This window comes from Vigna unguiculata, chromosome 3, assembly GCF_037176805.1.
Source record: "Vigna unguiculata cultivar grain cowpea cultivar isolate G323 ecotype 2 chromosome 3, ASM3717680v1, whole genome shotgun sequence".
NCBI classification, from domain to species: Eukaryota; Viridiplantae; Streptophyta; class Magnoliopsida; order Fabales; family Fabaceae; genus Vigna; species Vigna unguiculata.
In genome coordinates this window covers 59,665,284-59,683,420 of record NC_140794.1, presented here as the reverse complement: position 1 = coordinate 59,683,420, position 18,137 = coordinate 59,665,284, and the positions used below count along the sequence as shown (strand labels likewise).

General features: G+C 32.5%; 1 protein-coding gene across 2 annotated transcripts; it reads left to right on the top strand.

Moving 5' to 3' along the window:
- Nucleotides 1-1,126: 1,126 nt before the first annotated feature.
- On the top strand, nt 1,127-14,355 carry LOC114177332 (inorganic pyrophosphatase TTM1). 2 transcript variants are annotated; one of them, XM_085670949.1, is made up of 12 exons: nt 1,127-1,383; nt 3,712-4,075; nt 5,431-5,545; nt 6,181-6,376; nt 6,460-6,573; nt 6,654-6,827; nt 8,116-8,310; nt 11,669-11,791; nt 11,869-11,981; nt 12,140-12,263; nt 12,596-12,868; nt 13,912-14,355. In XM_085670949.1, the coding sequence occupies exons 2-12, from the start codon at nt 3,742-3,744 to the stop codon at nt 14,128-14,130; spliced, it is 1,980 nt and encodes a 659-aa protein (XP_085527075.1). In that variant the 5' UTR covers nt 1,127-1,383; nt 3,712-3,741; the 3' UTR covers nt 14,131-14,355. The 2 variants fall into 2 exon arrangements, with proteins under 2 accessions (XP_085527075.1, XP_085527076.1); XM_085670950.1 differs by lacking the exon at nt 1,127-1,383 and having other exon boundaries at nt 3,770-4,075; nt 5,475-5,545.
- Nucleotides 14,356-18,137: the final 3,782 nt, after the last annotated feature.

Sequence of the window (18,137 nt, the reverse complement as noted above, 5' to 3'; positions counted from 1 at the left end):
ACATTTTACTATAAAATGGAGACCAAAATTATAATTTAACCTAAAATAAAAAAATTGTAATAGAAAGTACTAGAGTCAATATAAATTAAGGTATTACTGTTTGTTACAGAGATTCTTACTTAAATGACAACAAAGAAAAGAAGAAAAATGATAAAATAATTATTTGTCAGGTGTGATCCGCATCACATTTAATTAAAATACAACTAAGTGGTTACCATGTCTGTTTTGTATGGTTATTTACTAATATTATTGATAATGACCCATTCAAAATGTAATTGAAAGGTGTCCAATATATTAAAATGCTGGGTAGGTACATTAACCCTCAGGATTTAAAACTTGAATCAAATCGCAGTCTACTTTGGTGAACAATTTATTCAGTGTTTTTATTTAAAACTTTAAAATGGTTATATGAACTATTTATTGAATGTTTTTATTTTCCAAGGATGAACATTAAATTCATTGCATAATTACTTATTTATGTTATTTTAAGAAGTAAGTTACTGCATAAATGTTTGTTTATGTTTTTTACATACCTATGAATATGCACTTGTACTCAATAACAATATTCATTTTAATTTTTAATAAACATGACGTTAATGTTTTCAAAAAGGTATATGTTCTTCAGATCATAGTTTTTATTTTATCCGAAGCATTTATATTTTTTGTTTTTATATAACTTATAAACATTTTATTTTTTAACTTATAAAATTCTTATTATTTTATTAAAAACATATATGTTTTAAATTTCACAAAATATTTATATGATATGTTTTCATATATTATTGTATTTTAAATGGTATAATTTAAAATATAAAATTCTTATAATCATTTTTATTTTTATTTTATATTCTGAAATGTAAAATAAAAATGTATTTGTTTTGTATTTTAAAATGTATAATTTATTTTTTTTATTTTAAATTATATAAATTGAAATATAATCTGAAACATAAAAAAATGTATGTAATAGAGTTGAAAGTATGAAAATGCAGGAAAAAAAACCATTTTTTGTTTGTTATTTTCTCCTACGGGCCGAGTTTGGCTTTGGGCCCTTAATATCCTCTCCTTGGTCACTGGGCTCTAGGCCCATATAACCAGCTAACTGTGAAATAAGGCTGAGAAGGGTGAACGAATTTGAAGCCGTTAGATCACATTGAATGGACAAAATATCTTGTCCTCCCTCTTCATCTGTCTGAAGGAAGAAAGAGTATCGCGTCAAAATTCTTTGTCGTCTTCTCTTTGCTTATTTTCTCCTCCCAAAACCATTATTCTCTTCCCATCTCAAACTTCCCCTCTCTATTTTTCCATCTGCTAGTTGCTAGTGCTCTGTTCGAAGCCTGTGAAGTGAAGAGGAGCCTGTTACATTTCAATTCCTGAAAATTCAAGGTACGGAAGAAGATGTCTCAGTTTTGATGAGGTTGTGCTGGTAATAGCACGGTTCTATTTTCGTTCTAATTGTTTGGATTGTTTTACTTGTTTGATTCTCTCCTCTATGATTCTGTGAGTTTAGTTACTTTCTTACTCTTGTTAATAGTTTGTGATTTTCAAATTAAATTACACTTATGGAAGAAATGGACCAAAAGGTTTAAGACGAGGGAAATAATTACTGCAACCGTGAGTGTTTTGAATTTGTTGGAGTAGATATTATTGTTAGTTGAATCGTGTGAAACGCGTTGAATTAGTTATACGTAAACTTCTGGTGTGATGCTGGTGAATAACAACGTGCAAGATTCGAGCAACATGATCGTTGTAGAAGCTGTAAATGGGGCTGCTGTTTCGGAAGAGTATAGAATTCTCTAAAAGGAAACTGCTGAGCTGTTTTAATTTAGACCACTTGTGCTGTTTGCAAGAAAAAAAGAAACTGCCTTCTCCATCACCTGGACCACCCGCACTAATTGTTTTTGTGTTTTTGGTGAATATATTAATTGGGTTTTAATTTAGCAAATATTTAAAAAAAACTGTACTTACTTACACCAAGTAGTTTAGGGAATCTTTATAATCTTGTCACACCCAAAGAAACTTATTTAAATCAAGTATATAGTTAAATTTAAGATAGTTAATTAATTTCTTAAATTGTTCTGTGCATTTGTTTAATTAAGTCATAAGTATTGCTAGTAATAGCAAATGATATTGTTAGATATAAATACAGATATATGAGAATTGTGATAAGAAGGAGATTAGTAGTAATAGGTTAATAGGTTAATTAATATAATAGTATAGATAGAGATGTGGGTTGATAAAAACCTGACTAGGATTATTATCCTTACAAAAATGAGAGGGAGAGATTGGAAAGAAATGACAAAAAAGGAGAAACAGATTTAGAAGTCTAATGGGTCTGACACGTTGACTATCTTCAAGAAAGGTAGAACCAGGCGGTAGCGCCGCGCCGGACCCACCCAAAGAAAGGCGCAAGACGGAATAACTATTAAGCAGCTACGTCTGAAAGACCTTGACCTTGCCGCGGGAAATCCTTTAATTCTTATTTAAAAGTCTTTAAGGAAAAAAGGAAATAAAAAATTTAACTATATTCATATTTTGACTATATTAAAATATGTATATATTATATATATATATATACATGTAATTTTATAATATTCTATTTTTATAAAATAATTTAATTAAAAACGTAACAAAATAAAAAATAAAAATATATATAATTTTGTAAAATAATATTTAAAAGATTATGTATTCGTTATTTAAAAAAAAATATTCAATCATTTTGAAATAAAAAACTTATTTAATTATCTATTTTACTTAATAAATTATTTTTCATTTATTAAATGATAAAATTGTTGAAATTACTAAATGGATAACACCCTATATATAACGGTTCAGATGATAATTAGCTGGTACTTAAATCTAGTGTAAAAAAACACTATGATAACAAAGTTTCCGAATTCCTTCACTTTTCCAGAGGTTTGATTTCTCTGTTTCATTTTATTTACCGGTACTTTTACAGATGTTTGTCCTCAAATTTCTTCACCGTTTTGCTTCATCATATTTACTTCAATTTTATGGTCCTATATAATACATTTTTGGTGGAATATTTGAAGTCAATTCCTGTAATGTTTTTCAGCCTTTTTTTTTTATCATTGTGTTTTCTTATGATTCTTTCAACCTTCTTGGGTACTGAAAGTTTGGGCCAAGAAAAAAGGTTTAGGATCTTGATTCAGTATTATTTTCTCATGCATTTTGTAGTTATGTTTTAGTGGAAATATGTATTTCTCCCCCCTTTTTTTTTGTAAAGGTAAAAACGTAGTATGAGAGTGACAATTTGTTTGTGTTATGTGTTTGGAATTGTCAAATTCCATCTCTTGATTCCATGTGCTATTTTTGGTTGAATATTTGAAGTCAATTCCCGTAATGTTTTTCAGCCTTTTTTTTTTATCATTGTGTTTCTTTATGATTCTTTCAACCTTCTTGGGTACTAAAATTTTGGGCCAAGAAAAAAGGTTTAGGATCTTGATTCAGTATTCTTTTCTCATGCATTTTGTAGTTATATTTTAGTGGAAATATGTATTTCTCCCCCTTTTTCTTTGAAAAGGTAAAAACGTAGTATGAGAATGACAATTTGTTTGTGTTATGTGTTTGGAATTGTCAAATTCCATCTCTTGATTCCATGTGCAATTTATGCAGTTCTGAGTCATTATTTGTTCATGTTTGGTTTGTATTTTTCCGAGCAACTTTCATTGCCATTTTCCCTTTTTTTTGCAGCATATGGCTTAAACATCTCTGGTTTCTGTAATGGCACAAGATACTGTTTTTGGTGCTGACTCACCTCGACGACGTCTATTGCGAGATCAGGTTCAAGTGGTTAAAAGAAAGGATTCTGATCGCTATGAAATTGTTCCTATCCAAGATTCACTGTCATTTGAGAAAGGATTTTTCATATTCATTCGTGCGTGCCAATTACTGGCTCAAAAGAACGATGGAATCATATTAGTAGGAGTTGCAGGTCCATCTGGAGCAGGGAAAACTGTTTTCACTGAGAAGATCCTCAATTTTATGCCAAGCATAGCTGTCATAACAATGGACAATTATAACGATTCTAGTAGAATTATTGATGGAAACTTTGATGGTGAGTTCTCTTCATTTATTTACTTTTAAGTAATCTATGATGACTGTGTACATCTATATTTCTTGTTTCACTTAGGATTTTGCAGAGTTTTATTATTTTGTCTGAGTGTTACTGAGTGTTACTTCGTGTTACTCGTGAGTATGAGTGAGAACTTTTATTAACAAAGTTATTTCTGCTGCTGCACAATTGCTATGCAGTTAAGAAAACATAAACTTACTTAAGAAATAGAGGGAAAAAAATAGGGTTCAGAGTAGAAAACAAAGTGATATGTGTTTATTTCTCTTTATGCTCTTTGTATGACTATTATGTAGTAACTATAATGTTATAAACTTATACTTTCATTTTCATTAGATGTATTGTATTCTTTTAAAGCAACGTTCAATAATCTATGTTTTTTTTTTTTGGTATTCTCCAAGTCCACAAATGATTTCATGCACGTTTTTGTTGATTTTTCCAAGGTCAATCTCAAGCTATTTTTTAGCAATTTTCAAATATACAGCTTAATATTCAGGTTTTCTATGGACGGTAACAGGTGTGTCAATGGCTATCTCTATAATATTGCTTGCCTAATAATCCTATAATCATTTCACCTCAATTGCAGTGTTCTTGGAAACTCGTTAAACACCTTAAAATTCACATTCATGAAGTGAAAAGCGCAAAAGCTAGTGCTACTAGCATTCACTTTGATGTACAAAAGTCATTCATAATCAATTTCCAAGCTCAGACTTAGACAAAACAAATTTTTAATCTTGAAATTTATTGACATCTGTGGAGACTCCAAATACATTGTCATAATTTCCAAGTCTCCTTTGCTGGCCTAATATATTAGTGTAAATTACACTAATAGCCCTTGAGTTTTACTCAAATTACATTGACACTCCGTTTTTTTTTTTTTTCCTTTTAAATTCTACACAAACCTCCTCATTGTTTAAAAGGCATTACATTGCACCCCGTTTCACTTTACCCATGTACCCATTTACGTTTAAAACCATTACACATGTCTCCCCTCGTTACATTATACATGGACCCTTTTTAAGGAAGTCATGGTAATGATGAAAAAAAATAGATAGTGTAAGTGTAGTTTGAGAAAACTTCATGGTATCCCAATGTAATTTTCTCTAAATATTACTCAATTACTCATTCTTTTGCATCCTTCACGTAATACACACACACATATAGACAGCCTTATCATCTATTATTGGCAATATGGACATGTTTCTCGTAATATCTAATCTAATTTATTATTTTCGTTTCTAAGCAATAGTTTTACATGGTAATCTTATTAGTCAATGTTCAAGAAATAGGAAGGAATGTTATGAAACACTAGATTCTAATGTCACTGTTATTTGAAACAGACCCTCGGTTGACGGATTATGATACCTTGCTTGAAAATATACAGGGTCTTAAAGCAGGGAAGCCTGTTCAAGTTCCAGTATATGATTTCAAGTCTAGTTCTCGCATAGGATACAGGTTGTGTACCTTTTTAATTTTATCATTTTAATGATGTGCAATTGCCTATTTTCTAGTTGTTCTATCTAGGTTTATTCTCACAAATTAGAGAAACGTGGAAAAGAGAATACCAAAGCTAATGATATTCAACAATGTTTATATGGATCAAGTTATTAGATTTGTTAAGGATGTTTAGAGATACAGTATAATAAGAGATGTTAATAAGCAAAGTTCTAAAAATATACTTTTTATTTTTATTTTTATAAAGGGTGATTTTTGAGTATAAATGAAATCACTTAACACTAAACATAACAAGAGGGGTTCTTATTGGAAACATTGCCAAACACCCGCTCAATAAATAGTCCACATTCAAACAATATATTGTAGTTTTCTCTCCACCCCTGGTCCCTCTTCTTATATTATTACCCTTAGCACCTCTTTTTTCTCTCTCCATTGTTATCGCTTAGCATGTGTAAATGGCCACCTATGTACGCGTCTACCTTTGGAAATCCACACAGACACGCAAGAGGCACAGGAGAAAATATGTAAATGTGGAGACACATGAGTACTAGAATTAGCATCATATTATTCCAACCCCAGATCTTGTTACATTTATGTTTATTTCGTTGTTTTCTTTTCTACTATTTTCTTTACAGGACTATTGAAGTCCCAAGCTCTCGTATTGTAATCATAGAAGGCATCTATGCCTTAAGTGAAAAATTAAGGCCTTTGCTTGATCTTCGTGTTTCTGTCACGGGTGGAGTTCATTTTGACCTTGTTAAGCGTGTATTACGGGACATCCACCGTGCTGGTCAAGAGCCTGAAGAAATAATTCACCAAATCTCTGAAACGGTTTTTACTGATCCCATGTTAGTTTTTAGGAGTGTTGAAAACTTGCATAATGTAAGACCAATCATTTTTGTTTCCCTTTGTAGGTATATCCTATGTATAAAGCTTATATTGAGCCAGATCTCCAAACAGCACATCTAAAAATCATTAACAAATTTAATCCATTCTCTGGATTTCAAAATCCCACATACATATTGAAGGTGATGTCCTATGCTATCATAGTAAGGTACTTTATATTTTTAAGTGAATTCTTGATGATACATTGTGTTGGTTGTTCTAGTCAGCAAGAACTGTGACAGTTGATCAAATCAAGGAAATTATTGCTGCACAGCATACTGAAACCAAAGAGGAGACGTATGATATATTTCTTCTACCGCCTGGGGAAGACCCTGAAGCTTGTCAATCATATTTGAGAATGAGAAACCGTGATGGAAAGTACAATCTCATGTTTGAGGTTAAGTGATGGAAAACTATCCGATTGTTATAGTTATATCAATTTTTAAGAGAATGTCTAGCAAACAAGGCATAATTTTGAAGGGGTTGTAAGAACTCATACAAAACTTAATTGAACTTGTGAAAGATGTTATGTTTATGGTCCCTATAATTTTTTTTTAAACTATTTCAATAAGCTTCAGGGAAAAGATGATAAAAATAAGTTCTTTGAGCTTAATTTAGTAAACGTCATATTGAAAGTTTATGAATAAGTTTTTGTTAAATATTTTCTTAAGTTTTTTTAACTAAATGTGTACTTTGGACATTTAGTTTATGCCAATATTTCACTAATAATATTGTTTACTTATTTACAATTTTCTTAAAAACCTATTATAATAATAAAAAAATAGCCTATTTAGCCTCTTGCATAGTTGCAGTACAACAACTTCATGGTATTGTGACTTAATGAAATTGATAGGTTTGGTATAGTATATAAGAGAAGAAATAAACAAGGGAGTGTGCCAGCTGTAACAGACTATTATGAATATTCCAGGGTTAGTTGTGGGTGGGAAGGTTTTTCGGGGAAAAGAAAATATTCAGGAGAATTGTGGAGAGTGAGGTTCTCTCGAACAACTTCAGTGGGGGAAACACTGTAAAATTCTATGCCATTTCTGTGCCTACTACATTGGTAGGTGCAGAATTGGAAATAAAGCAATAAAGATTCACATGACAGAGTCTTGTTCCAGTGTACTTTTCGTGGTTCTATCAGAAATGAGCTATGAAAGACAAAAAGAAAACCTTAGATAAATTTTCAAAACTTAAACTTTCAAAATGTTTTTCAGTGTACATACCTACAACAGATTTCTTGCAAATTGAGTTCTTGAAATTAATGAAACATATACTCCCACATATTTTCCTTCTTTTACTGCCTTCAGTAAATTGTTTGTCTCAAACCTGTTATTTAGTTGATGCCTTTTCTAATGATGTGAGGAATTATTTTCTTTTCTTTCTCTTTTTTGTTTTAGCTATGGTTTTGTTGTGACATTTTATGCATATATGCATATTGTGCTTCTAAAAAACAGTGGATAAAAGGAATGTGATTTTTGCTTCAAGAAGATTAACAAATATTTGAAAAAATTGTTGTTCACAGTGGAGGATAGTATTGACATTGAAGTTTTTAAACTCAGGGCTTTGAAGATCTTATCTTTCAACATCCTCCTTCCTTTTGAGCTTGAGATTTGCTGACAATTTTGCACCTAGAAGCAAAATTACTGAAAAACGTCTGTAATGGTAATGCATTCTTGTTTCAGGAATGGGTGACAGATAGTCCATTCATAATATCTCCTAGAATTACTTTTGAGGTCAGTGTGCGCCTTCTTGGAGGGTTGATGGCCTTAGGGTACACAATTGCATCTATACTGAAAAGAAGCAGCCATATCTTTCGTGATGATAAAGTGACCATAAAAACTGATTGGTTAGAACAACTGAATCGCACATATGTTCAGGTATAACAACATATTGTTTGTATCATTCCTTACATACCTTTTATGCTTGTTGATTGTTATGTGACAAGTAGTCTTAACTTTTTATATTTCCTTACTCTTGAAAAAGTTAGTGAAGAGATTAAAAATAGAGAAGAAATTTTTATTCAAATTCTTGATGAAAGCAGTACAAGAGGATTCATTATGTAAAACTCTACCACCCTACAAATAAATATTATAATTAGTAATAAATAACTCATCGTATCCCTACAATGTCTCAATAGTCACAATAACTAAGTATCTCCTCGTAATTCTATACTCCTCCTCAAGTTGATGAATGGATGTCTATATTTAACAGCTTGCATGTAAGATCTTGAAACTGCTTCGTGGAAAGTTCCTTTTGCAAATAAATCTCTATCCCTATGTGTTTGGTCCTATCATGTTGGACTAGATTGTGAACAATACTAATAGCTGATTAGTTATCACAAAAGAGAGTCATAGATTCTTCTCTTTTCACTTTAAGATCATTCACTTTTTATACTAGAACATGCAATATTTTTAGATGGATCTCCTATCAAGAACTAACTGAACATAGTTTGCATCAATATTCATCTCCATATTTAATTTTCCGTCCTTCTTGAACAACAATCTCTTTCCTAGAATTGACTTCAAGTATTGAAGAATTTTATTGACAGCCTGCAAATATCGCTCCTATGGATGATTCATGAATTGACTAACCACACTCACAACATAACCTATGTCTCCCAAATCACAGTCTAAGTAAGTCTCCCAAATCAAACATAGGGTGATTGCTTGAATCGATGTAGGGTTCTCTTCAACTAGTGTACCTTATTCCTCTTTTGGATAGATCCACAGCCTAGTGTGATCTCTATGTAAACTTCTTCTAGATGTCCATGCCAAACAATATTTTTTACATCAAACTATTATAGCTCCTATTCAAAATGTTTTGCCAATGAGAGGATGATCCACTTAGTGTATTTATCTTTGTCATTGGAACAAACGTCTCATAATAATCAACTTCATAGGTATTAGTATATCCTATTGCAACTAATATCGCATCGTACAGATCTAGTGTAATCAAACCTATAATTCATTGAGTAGATCCCCCTGAATGCAACCTTTTTATCTTGTGGTCAATCAACAATCTTCCAAGTCTTATTCTTTTGTAAGGCAATCATCTCTTCATTTATGACTTGATCTCAATTCTTATCTTTGAATGTCTCTTGAACTGATGTGGGGATTGTAATTCTGTCAATGATAGAGAGAAACTTTGGTCTTGTACAAAAAGGTGTTTAGTGGACATAAATTGAGAAATAGGATACTTAGTACAAAACATCTTCCTTTTCTCAAGGCAATAGGTAGGTAATTAATGTTAGGCTCAAAGGTAGGTATTACACAAGGAATGCAACCTGGAACATGTGTCATGTTTGTGCTTGAGCTTATTTTTGAAAATAGTCATATCGTCACTCCCTGAGAAACGAATGTAAAATTGAGAATTCCAGCATCTGTATTTGCCAGAGTAACTAACGAAGAGGAATATCTGGAGCAGTGACAAAATGATAATGACATGGTTTGATTAGAGGTTTTACACGTTTACACCAAAGGAGAGAGTTTTCTCATCAAGTTTTCTGGGAATTGAATGTGAGAAGGTTACTAAGGAGAAGCAGCCATTGGTAAATGCAATGAAGAAAATTTGTTCATCTAGGATTGGCAAACTGTTGGTATCATCGAAGTTGAAAAGAATTTAGAAAGTAAAATTGAAGTTTTGTATTTGAATGAATGGAAAAACGAATCACTTACATTTGAGCAGTTACAGCAAAAGCTTTTATACATGCAAACAAACTAGTGACAACTGTCAATAGACAGCTACACAATAACTAACTCCAATAGATGAGTGACACTGGTTTGTAGACAACCGGTACATTAACTTACTAATGACACTCATTTTACAATAGAGTAGTATACTCATATATGACCTATTTTGTTAGTAAAATTTGGGCTTGTTAGAGCGAATCATGATCTCAAGAGTAGAAAAGGCAGCGTTATTAGAATGGGACTGGTGGCTAATTGAACTGCATGAACCATTTTATATTAAGTATTAAATATTGGTTGTTCTTCGCCTAAATATCCTGTGGTCCCGGTAAACTATCCTTAGCACACTGCAGTTTTTTAAAATTCGTCATTTCTCTAAGAAGCCTTTCAACATCACAATGTCCTGTGGAGCAGAGGGCAAGCCATTTCGTGTGGTGTGCAAGGCAGTAAATGAATAGCAAGTACAAAATTCTAGTATTTAAAGAAGAACTGGATCAGTGGTTCTTAATGGTTTTTCAAGCACTTGATGATGCCTGCATGGTTTGAATACATGGTTATTACTCTGGATCAATGGTTCATCAGGGTTGAATATCAAGTGTAAAAATCTAGTATTTAAAGAAGAACTGGATCAATGGTTCATCAAGGTTGAGTCCAATTTTCAAGCATTTTGATGGGGCCAGCATGGGTTGAATACATACAAGAAGAACTGGATTTAATACATGGACCGGACTGGTTATTACTCTGGATACCAGGTTAATCAGTTCAACAGACTGATCTGGTCCAAGTCTGCTAACAATAAGAAAAGGTAGATTTTTGGCTGCAAATCAGTTAATATACTTACAAATGTAGCTTTTTCAAACTGTCCATCCTAAGAATAGCGATTATAGAAAACTGTCTAATTAGTTGTAGAATTTTTGTAATAAATTGCCATACAGTCAGGTGACAGTACAAGACTAACAGACCAAAATTGTTCTCATCTAAGTTTAATGTTACCTTGCTATAATAGTTTACTGTTAGTCTTATTCTTTCTTTTTTTACCTTCGTTTTCAAACCTTGTCAAAAGGTACTACTTCCATCAGAGACCATAATAATTCCATTTACCATTTGCCCTCACCTATTTCCTATGTGAATCTGCATAAAATGTTTTAGAGCATATCATTTCAATACAAAATGTTATCTTTGCATTAAGATTAATAATAACAAATGTATCTATTAAAATGATCGTCTTATTTGTTTCCCGTTGGCATTGTTATTGTGTTTTATTGTAAATATCCTTCACGTATCCTTATTAACTTATTTTCTAGTGTTTGTTGGTCCCATGTGTCCTTGTTAGATGGTATTAGGTTGGTCCTGGACTAGGTTTAAACATAACATTAACACAGTAACATATTCCAGCCCTCGGGCACTTATTTAAGCCTAAGCACTTCAATGCTTTTGGCTAGGCCTGGGGGGTGCATGGAGGTCGAGACACATGCCCATGCCTATTAAATGTTTGTGTTTGTTTCTTTTTGTTGTCATTCGCTAAATACTTATTTATCCTGTTTTCAAGGTGCAAGGGAAAGACAGGATCTATTGCAAGTTTGTAGCAGAGAAACTGGGATTGGATGGTTCCTATGTTCCTCGCACTTATATTGAACAAATTCAGCTAGAAAAGCTTGTGAACGATGTGATGGTATGAGCCATCATTTAACCTTTTTATTTGCTGTTTTAATGTTTATACACTAAATCTCTAATCTGATCAAACTGCAGGCATTGCCAGACGATCTTAAGTCAAAACTCAGCATAGATGATGACGTAGTTTCAAGCCCCAAAGAAGCCCTTTCCAGAGCTTCTGCAGATAGAAGGATGAAGTATCTTAATCGGTAATTATTAACTTCCATTACGTATTTGTCCTCTCTTAAAAAGAATAATGGTATTACTTCTACTTGTTTTTCATATTTGGAATAAGAATTTCAGAATCTGATTAAAAGAATGTTAAAGGAAGGTTTTTGTCATGTTCTTCTCATTTTGTTTTCTGTAGTGGTATTTCACACTCATATTCGACTCAAAGGGACAAGATTCTACCTAAGCTGACTAAACTTGCTATAAATAACAGAAGATTCGATGGAAGAACTCTTGAATCTCCTGCATCGATTGCTAACAATGTAATATATATATTTTCCTTGAAAAATCATTTAATTGCAATCATTTTAGCCTCTTCATTTATCAATGTATCACTTGTTGTGTCTTACTTTGTGGAACATGGAAAAGTACTTGTTGAGTCCATAGAAAGAAATGTTGAAAGATATATTTGTAGTGAATATTGGCCAGAAACTTCAAAAAAAGATGTATATTAAAATTTTATGGAAATTATATTCACATGGTGTTTTGGCATATAGGTGTTACAAGTAATAAATGTTTGCCTTTGTGGCTATGAAGTTTAATTTTCTATCCATCTAAATGATTCATCTACTGATATTTGCTTTTGAGTTTCTAGGGGGTCATCACTCAACTTTCTGATCAAATTTCCACATTAAATGAAAGAATGGATGAATTCACCTCCCGTATTGAAGAATTGAATTCAAAGTTTGCTAGCAAAAAAGTTTCGGCCAGTCAACAAAACTTGGCTTCACAGGCTGAGGCCAGTAATGGCTCAGGCCCCACTTCCTTGTTTGTAACTGGATTAGGTAATGGTTCATTGACTGGATCATTGCTGCCTAATTCTTCATCTTCTTCTCAATTGGCGAAAGAGTCTCCCCTGATGGACGAGGTTGGTCCCCTGATTTTTTAATTCACGTGACATGATTGGTTTATGAAAGAAAGAGAAAGAGTAGAAGATCTTGTAGATTTTTTCTTAGGAAATAAGACGGAAGGCAAAAAAAAAGTTAAATAATAAAATGAAACAAATGGCCATAATAATAAAGGTTGAGAACCTAAAGATATGAATAAATTAGTCTTTTAATTTCAAAAGTTTCTTTTTCTTTAATTAGAAGGATAGACTATATAGATGGGTCAATTATTTTCCTTCCTTCCTTTTTTAAGTGCTAAAAATCAGTGAAAGGAAAGAAACCTTCTCTCTTTTCATTCCTCCCAATTTCATACCTTCCAAACACACCATGATAGTGCTATATGCTACACTACACATATCATATGCATACTGTGCATGTGTCTACTGAGTGTAAAGATGCGTACTATGTCTCAACTGAGATAGAACATGATGTGAAGGAACTTCGTATGGATGGGAAAAGATAAAGATGAAGATAAATTTGTATAAGGTATTGTTGAGATGTAGTCTTGCCCGTGTTGAGGAATATATTTAGATACTTTTAAATGAAAAATACAACAATTTATAGTCTTAAAATCCAAGTCATTAAATATTATTTAAAGTAATTAGGAATAATTTAATGAAGATTAATAATGTCATTTACCCATTTTCCATATTCTGTTGAACAACATATATGGTTCCTTATAGTAAAAAATGATTTTCACCCACTTTTTACTTTACAACCTTTTAGCAATTCTAAGTAATAATAAAATATTAAATTAAATTATTCAATTAAAATAGAAATTGATTTATTAAATAAAAAAATAATTAAACTAGGAGTAAATATTTATGCGGGTGTGAACTTATCATCCTAAAAGCTAGTTGGATATTATGTTAGATTTTAAGTGATCCTGTCAAACATTTCCATTCAGTACCTCCCATCTCTCTTCATTTCAGACAACATCAATCACAATTTTCTACTTTGAAATACTGCATGGAGCAATAAGACATATTTAGTTTCTTATTTTAATTATTATTTTTTAAAATAGGTGTTAGTTATTGCACGAGGACAACGTCAAATCTTGCATCAACTAGACACTCTGAGCAATCTTTTGCATGAATACTTAGGAGAACGGTCACGCCTTGGAAGACCAAATCAGACAGGTAGAATGCGTGAACCTGAATCTGTTGCCATCCCTATGGTTCTGACTCTGGTAGTTGGTGTTGTTGGTGTGTTTTTGTTGAAGGGTGTGACATCCCAAAAGTAGGATATAGTAATATATATGTGTTTCTTCCTATTTATGAGAGGACCCTCGTAAATATAACTAAAGCTTAAAGGGTTACTGAAAACAATTACATGAAGTAGTAGTAGTAGTGGACGACCTTTTTGGCTTACACTTAAGACGTAATAGAGTCGTGTAACATTACTCAATGTATAAGCTTCTGAATATTTCTTCTCGTTAAATAATTCGTCCACTTAGTGGAATACTGAACTTGCATATTTGTTCATTATTTTGTTAATTTTAGCCGTTGACATTTCAGTTTATGGCTTCCGTGACATTACGATAGATCAAATTCAAGTTGTTAAGAAAAACGTATAGAGAAAGTGAAAATGAAAGAGAACGAGATAATGTATCAGGACTTGAAAGACAATGATAGAATATGAAGGAAAGAGCGTGTAGAAAAGATGTTGATAGGGGTGAGAGTGGGTGAGTACAAATGTGCGGAAGGAGTGTAAGAAAGGGGAATACATTCGGAAATTTACTTTATATTGTATTTGGATCAGAAAATTTAAAAGAACAGTTTATTTATTTGAAAATTTTGAATTCTTTTAAGTAAATTGATTTGTTTAGACGAGAAAATTAAAAAAAAAAAGTTGAAAAATTCTAAGAAGGTATTAAAAATAATTAAAATAATAGAATTTGAAATTTATTAAACAAAAAGAAAATTCAAATTTCACAAGTGTGGAATATCTCATTGGTCATTATGCAAATAAGTCCACAAGTCTAAGAAGTTGATTCATAAAGAGCTGAGTCGATTCAGACCGATCGAGCTAAGTTTGCCTGAGGCAAAAGTCAAATTGAGTTAGTCCAGGCTAAGGTCAAGCCTAGATAGTTTGGATCAAATATCGAGTTGAGTTAGTTTTGATCAAAAGTAAGTTGTGTCGATCTTCGCTGAATGTTGAGGTGAGTTGGTCTAGGTTGAATATCTAGTTGAGCCAACCTAATCGAATGTAGTGTCAAGTCGGATTGGGTCGAAGGTTGAGTCGAATTGGGTTGAAGGTTGAGTCGAATTGAGTCAGTCTTGGTCAAAAGTAAGTTGCATCGACCTTGGCCGAATGTTGAGGTGAGTTGGCCTAGGTTGAATATCTAGTTGAGCTGACCTAACCGAAGGTAGTGTCAAGTCGGCTTGGGTCGAAGATTGAGTCGAGTTGACCAAGGTTGATAGTCGAGCTGAGTCAGTTCAGGCCAAATGTCAAGCTGAGTCGGCTCAGGCCAAATGTCAAGCCAAATCGACTTAGGCCAAATGTCAAGACGAATCAACTCAAGCCAAATGTCAAGTCGAATCAACCTGAGTCAAATGTCGAACTGAGTTGATCCGGGTCGAAACAAAGACGAATCGTCTTAGATCGAAGGTCGAGCTAACTCAACTCGAACGCAATGATTGATTTGAGTTAGGCTTAAAATATAAATTTGATTTATCCAAATAAAAAAATTGAAATCTAAGATATTTTAACTATTTCATATAAACAAACTATTTAAAAAGTTAAAAAAATTCAAGTAATTCAAATACTATATATTTCAATTTCTTGGAATTGTTAAAATTTTTTGTCTAGACACAAGATTAAGATTAATGTTCTTTCTATTTCCACGTCATGTGCATAAAATGAAAAGGGTGGATTTTACATGTTTCTTTATGCTTATTTGAAGTTATTTGTGACGACGAATTTGTGGAAGAGTTTTATTCTCACCCTCATACATACAATTGTGAGATGAAATGACATGTAAATAACTTTTACTCTTTTTTTTTCTAATCTAACATCCACTATAATATTACATGATATTATTCTTTATTTTTTAATGACAGAAATCTTACTTGACCATCAACTACAATATAGCACCACTTGACCTTATTGAATGTAAACCAAGAGAGTTGTAGGAGGAGGTTGCTACTAAAAACTAAGGGTGGGCAAAAATTCCAATTTTCATGATCCAATCCATTTTTGCTATGATCCAATCCATTTAATATTTATTTTATTAAAAATCCAATCCGTTTTATTGGATTTGGATATCAATCTGATCTACATTTTATATATTTTATGGTTTGTATATACATACTCTAAATCTAGATTTTCAAAATGGATAATCCAAAATATCCAATCCAAAATTTCAGTTTATATTTTTGGTTAGGTTAGGCTAAAGGTTGAGACAGACTAGCCCAAATTTAGTCGTATTTGATTGAGTTGGCGTAACCCTATACAAAATTTGGCCCAACTGGTCCTAGACAAAATTTGGAAGTATTCGGTTGAGTTCACCCCGACCCAAATTTGACTACATTGGGCTGAGTCGACCTGGACAAAATTTGATCGTATTCGGTCGAGACAATCGCGACCAAAATTTGGTTGTATTTAGCCTAGTTGGCTCCAGCCAAAATTCGGTCGAATTCAATCAAGTTGGCCCCAATTGAGATTTGGCCGAGTCGACTCTGGCCCAAATTTGGTCGTATTCGGCTGAGACGGCCTAGGATGAAATTTGGCCATATTCAAATGAGTTAGTCACAATCAAAATTTGGCCGTATTCAACTGAGTTGGCCACGACTGAAATTCGGTCGAATTCAGTTGAGTCGGCTCCGGTCAAAATTCGGTCATGTCGGCCTCAACCAAAATTTGACTGAGTTGGTCCTGGCCTGAATTTGGTCGTATTCAGCAAAGTCGATCGCAACCGAAATTTGGTCATATTTAGGCGAGTCGATCCTGACCTAAATTTGGCCAAATTCAGTCGAGTTGGTCATGATCAAAATTTGGTCGAGTCGACACTAGCCCAAATTTACTCGTATTCGGTCGAGTAAGTCCCGAACGAAATTTGACTATATTTAACTTAGTCAGTTGTGATCGAAAATTAGCCATGTTCAGTCAAGTCGGTCCCAGCCGACGAATTTAGTGGAGTCAACCCTGACCGAAATTTGATTGATCAGGCCCTGACCCAAATATGGTCATATTTGGCTTAAGTCGGCTCTGGTCAAAATTTGGTCGTATTAGGCAAAATCGTCCCTGGTCGAAATTCAGTAGAATCCAGTCAAGTCGATCTCGAGTAACATTTTGTCAAGTTGACCTTGGCCCAAATTTGGTCACGTCGTCTCCGACCGAAATTCGTTCGAAAGTCATCCAAGTTCATCCCATGCTGAAATTTGGCCTAGTTGGCCCTGACAAAAAATTTGCCAAATTTTATGGTGTCAGCCCTATGGAACAAGTTTTAAAAAAATAAATTTGAATTTATTTTATGAAAAATAAATTTTGGATTTTTAACTTGATCCAAATATTTAGATCTGGATTTAAACTTGATCTAAATATTTTGGATATGAATTTTTAAAAAAATACAATCTACTTTTTTTTTGAAAAAATAGATTTGGGTCGAAAATCTAATCCAATTATTTGGATCCAAAATATATGTAGATTGGATCATTAAAAATCCAATTCATGATCACCCCTACTAAAAATCATGAACCATTGTTTTTTCCTTGACACTTGCTTTGATTCCTTTTTCCTTTGCTTAGTTGCTTGATACCTTTTGTTGCTAAGAGTTTCATTGCATCCTTTAGTTGTTCTTAGATTCATTGCTTTTGTTGTAATTAAGATAGTTTGGAATGAAATGTAGGATGAAATAAATATACATTTTGTTTAGAGACGAACACAATTTTTTAAAATAGTTTGAAAACGAAAAATATATTTAATATATTATTATTTACATGAATGGAATTTAAAATGATCATGGTAGATGACAAGGTAGATTATGTTATGAAACGTGAAACTATACATGAGTAAATCTTTTAGTTTGTAGAAAGTTATTTAAATCACAAATTTAATATTGAAATTAGGGACGATCAATTGAAATTTGTATTTAATAGTTTTCTAAGTGTGGATTATCAAATTAAAATCATGGATTAAACTGTTTAAAACATGAATTCTAATTTCAAATACAGTTAAATAAATTAACTTGGTCATACTATTTTAAACTATAATATTAGAGTACAATCTCTGACTTTCTGTTATGGGTTG

Excerpts from the sequence above, each read along its gene's own strand:
- LOC114177332 (XM_085670949.1), top strand. The coding sequence starts at position 3,742 with ATGGCACAAGATACTGTTTTTGGTGCTGACTCACCTCGACGACGTCTA. Across the intron at positions 5,546-6,180 it reads AGTTCTCGCATAGGATACAG|GACTATTGAAGTCCCAAGCT; the intron begins GTTGTGTACCTT and ends TTTTCTTTACAG. Across the intron at positions 12,869-13,911 it reads AGTCTCCCCTGATGGACGAG|GTGTTAGTTATTGCACGAGG; the intron begins GTTGGTCCCCTG and ends TTTTTAAAATAG.